Source organism: Theobroma cacao, chromosome 5 (genome assembly GCF_000208745.1).
Source record: "Theobroma cacao cultivar B97-61/B2 chromosome 5, Criollo_cocoa_genome_V2, whole genome shotgun sequence".
NCBI lineage: Eukaryota > Viridiplantae > Streptophyta > Magnoliopsida > Malvales > Malvaceae > Theobroma > Theobroma cacao.
This window is the reverse complement of record NC_030854.1, coordinates 4707499-4712046: the sequence shown is the minus strand read 5'-3', so window position 1 is coordinate 4712046 and position 4548 is coordinate 4707499. Positions and strand designations below refer to the sequence as shown.

Genomic DNA, 4548 nt, shown 5'->3' with positions numbered 1-4548 from the left:
TACATCAAAGGGTGGCCCACATGATCCCACGTGCAGAGTCCACTGTATATCCTCTACAAAAAAACACAGTTTACAAGTTTAAAAAGATCTTCCATCAGGATTAGATAGGTCCCATCCTCGTCTAAAATAAAACAAAACCCCCAAAAAGAAATTTGTTAAAAACAAAAAGTTGACCCCACATCCACAAGGCCAACCAAAAGTGAGTGATGACCCTCAAAAATTTAGTCAAACCCCCTAGTCCTATGTCATTGCTTACCTCATCTCACATTATTTTATGTATACATTAATACACATCTATTGTTCTTTTTTTTGGTTGGGAAAAGCCAGCCAAAAGAGAACAAGGATTGGAACATTGAATTCTAAAATGAAATAACCAAGTCATCCCATGTTATCGACTACTCCCACTACACATCTCGATCGATCTAAAGCTGGCCGACCCGAGATCCTTATACGGGCCAGATATTACCCCACCCGCTTCCTCCTCCAACATCCGATTCACCCCTCTCCTACTCCTCCAAATCTTGTAGCCTCCGAACCCGACTGCCCCGATCAAACACGCTATGGCCCCACCTAATAACCCTATCCCCACTCTTAAACCAGCATCCACTTTTTTCTTCCTTGCTCCTTCCATCATTTTGAAATACCCAACTTTACTGTCATCTCCCACTCCCAACAGGGTTTGGATCGGGTAGTCCAATATGTAGCAAAACCCGGATGCATTGTTGTAAACCGCCCCGTAACAACTACAATTTCTTTCACACGAGTCCTCACATTCTTCCAAGGACGACATCGCTTCGTACCTCGTTAACTCCTTAAACGGCGCCTCCACTCCTTCTCTTCTTAATACCCTGATGTCGCTTAGAGTGTTGGGGTCCGTACACAAATCATTAAAGTACGAACCCGGTCCGGAACACTCACCGGCTGAAAATTCCGTATTATTGTCCAAGCAAGAGCAACCCGACCCGGGAGTACACAAACCGTACGAACCGCAGGGACGTGGTAACTCACAAGTGTCACGAATAGCTTGATAATCCAAATCCCAACTTGACCCGGTCCAATAATATGCTTTGAGGTTCCCGTCCGGTTCTAACCGAACCATAAGGAGTCCATCAAGGTGTCGTTGAAAGCTGTTAAAAGATTCAATATCGACCGGCGTTGTTCCATTTTGGTACATGCCCAACCACCCATCTGGTTCAACTCTGATGTGAATTGGTCCATTACCTTCAATAATTTGAGCTTTGGCTTGTAATGCTTTGTGCTTCCAATAAATTTGGTCAGAATAGAAATCAAATTTTGCGTACAATCCAATGAAATCGCTACCTAGGCGCATTGAATATAGGCCATTTGATGAAATGAGCGACATGGTAGAAGTGAAATTTTGAGTTTCGACAAGGGTATCTTTGGGAGAATCAAAACTTTGCCATAACACAGTTGAGTCGTCGTTGCTGTTATCGAGGCTTTTTTGTATCTGAAGATTGGAATTGTTTAAGAGGACGAGTTTGTCACCTTGGGTTTCAGTTGACCAAAACACCCTCGTAAGGGAATCTGAAATCACAAGACTGCCATTGAAGAAGACCTTCGTGTGGTCTGACCAGCGAGCCAAGGTGGTCGCGTTGGCGAGCCAGAGGGGTTCATTGGAAGGCACGTGGAGAACGGCCAGAGCGAGTTGGGTTGAGTTGACTCGGAGGAAACCGAAAGAGAACTTTCCTGAGGAATCGTCGAGGAGAGATTGGAACGAGGAGATTGAAGGATTTGGGGTAGCTTCAAAGCCTTTGAGAAGCTCTTGGGTGGCTGCGGCGTCGATGAATGGCCATGTCAACGTGTAGAGAAATGGAATGATGAGTATAGACAGGAACTTAGTCGAAAGCGGACGAGCCACCAAGTTAAGCGGCCTTTCCATTTTGGAAGAGGGAAAAGAAGGAAGAGAGAGAGAGAGAGAGAGGATTAAGATTGAGAGGAACTTATAAGCAGCCATGAAAGGGCGTTTATAGTTCCTATATAGTCACTAGCCATTATGAACTAAAATTATTTTTAGTTTTTAAATCGATAATAAGGATCTTTTAGATACTTTTAAATTATTATTTTTACTAATCTTGAGACTTTAGAAACAAAATAATACAATGAAGAAATCGAATCCACCGAAAGTAAAAAAAGACTTTTAGTTTGGGTGAATCTCCACCAGGGGCTGTTTGCAAGTTGCAGAATGCGATTGCATCGTCATAATAAATGCTCTTCTCCCATATTCTTGACTCTTGCTGTTGGTGGGAGTTCCAAGTTCCGTTATGATACAATTAATCAATTATATACGCACTGCATATTGAATCTACATTCTAGAATTTAATTACTTACGAATTTGAATTGAGTTATCTTCTAATGTTTAACAATTTAGATTGAGGTCGGTTCACACATCAATGGCTAAGAATTTTAAACTTGGGTTTTTATGGGCATTCCTTTTAGTAAAAAAAAATCATTTTAAAAATTCTAAATTCTAGTTTTGAAAAGGAGAGGTGAAGACTATTTTCGTTTCTCTGGTGGCTTAAATTTCAGAGTTTACTTAAAGGCTATTTGATGAACCAAAACTAATCTTTTGAATAATCCATCAACGTTTCTGATTAACAACCTGCTCCTATTTTCTTTTGACTGCCCGATGATTCAAATTGAGGAAAAAAAGAAATGAAAATCCCTTTGAATCTCGGTCTATTAGTAGCAATGTTGCATATATGATACAGAAGCCAAAATTTTCCACATTTATATAGTCCTCAGATAAACACACGAGAGCTTGACGAGAAAGCCGAACTTTTCTTCTTTTTTTATTTGATTTTAGATTCTAGAAATGTTTGTTGGGATTAGGCTACCGCCTTATATATTTTTGTATTGGAAAGATAGTAAATGTAGAATATAACACCCAATTGTCATAATTTCGTATAAAAAGGTCAATGAAAAACTATACAGCTGTTCATCCAACGCCCCTCGAGCTAAGCGAAAGTCAAACCAATATTTACAACGTCAAAAGAATCGAGCTCTTTCTATCAACCACCCATTAAAGACTTGTGACATCTCCGGCAAGGATTGGGCATTTCGGTATCTCCCATTTTCTCATTCATTAATTACCTCTTTCTACGTATATTGTACATACTAAATATATTACATTTCACTCAAATTAATATAGTGTTAAATTTGTTCTACGAATTTATTCTTACATTTCAGCAACATAAATAGAACTAAATAAAATATATTAATATTTTTTTAAATATAAAAAAAAGAATTGAAACTTTATTCTTTAAACAATGAATTATGTACTGATCAATGAATCAAATGTTTAAATATAAAATATATTAAATTTAATTAAACACCGAATTGAAATTGCAAGTTTAATATATGTTATAGCTTATGAATTTGTGACTTGTATGCGATACTTATATGTTCAATAAAATTTTAGAATATTATTTTGAATAAAAAGATTTTGCTAACGTGTGTTTTCAAAGTATTAGCAGTTAAAATTGAAAAAAAAAAAGAAAGAAAAATGTATAAAAAGGGAAATTTTTGGCCCTTTTTGAGCAATAAATACATGATGAGGTGACTTTGGGTGAGGAAAATACAAAGCGGATTGACCTAGAATCAAAGTTCAAAACGGGGCAATAAAGCCAAGGGGTTGACAAAGAGAGAGGGTAGATGGACAACCAACAAGTTTTTCTTCTACCATTTATGGTAACCACAATGTTGGTTGACATTCGGAATTCGACCACCAAATAACTAAATATTTTCCATACTACAAACAATTACTACTATACTCTCTTTAAAGCCATCTATCTCGCTCTTCCTTAATTTGTACAACTTCTTCTTGTCGTGACGTGCGGGTCTGGGAACCCGTCCGCCAGACACGGACGAAAATTGAATATCAAGGTGTGGGAGTCGCCACCAACCTTTTTTATCTAGGTGTGATCGGTCACCTATTAATCAGATTCTAATCGACAAAGTCCTAAATTAATTTTAGATTCGTCGAAAGAACGATAACTGGTCCACATTTTTAGAGATGGGTTCGGGAGTGCGGTTATGCACGGAGAAGGGTTAGCACCTCCGTGGCGCTCGTTACACGAACGGTACCATTTAATCTTAAGTTATTCTTAATATAGCCTTCTCTTAATTTACTCCTTACTTTATTAATTAAATTTTTTATTAAATTGACTGACTGAGTTTTGTTAGTTTTACGTATGCACATGACGCAAATGTAAAATGATGTTATGACTTGTTTATTTTAAATAATGGAGTAGGTAATCTTTTATTAGAAAATTGTTCGAAGACCATCCCAACGCTTTGGTGAAGTCTCGAAATTTTTCTCACCTAGAGATATCCCCGGAAGAACTCGTCTCTACAAGCTCCTCGGGGAAATCCCATCATCGGGACTCCCGCACCATTTGCAAGATAAATGTGGTATGCTATGACAGGATAAAATGATGATATCTACATGCACACGTTTATTGATTTAGGTGATTTATAATTCACCCAATTATATGTTTAATAAAAATTTTTGGATTATTTATTATTTTT

General features: G+C 37.7%; 1 protein-coding gene across 1 annotated transcript; it reads right to left on the bottom strand.

Moving 5' to 3' along the window:
• LOC18598160 (PAN domain-containing protein At5g03700) lies at nt 1–2023 on the bottom strand. Its single transcript, XM_007027562.2, has one exon. It carries the CDS (start codon nt 1973–1975, stop codon nt 389–391), a length of 1587 nt encoding a protein of 528 aa, XP_007027624.2. The 5' UTR covers nt 1976–2023; the 3' UTR covers nt 1–388.

Excerpts from the sequence above, each read along its gene's own strand:
- LOC18598160 (XM_007027562.2), bottom strand. The coding sequence starts at position 1,975 with ATGGCTGCTTATAAGTTCCTCTCAATCTTAATCCTCTCTCTCTCTCTC.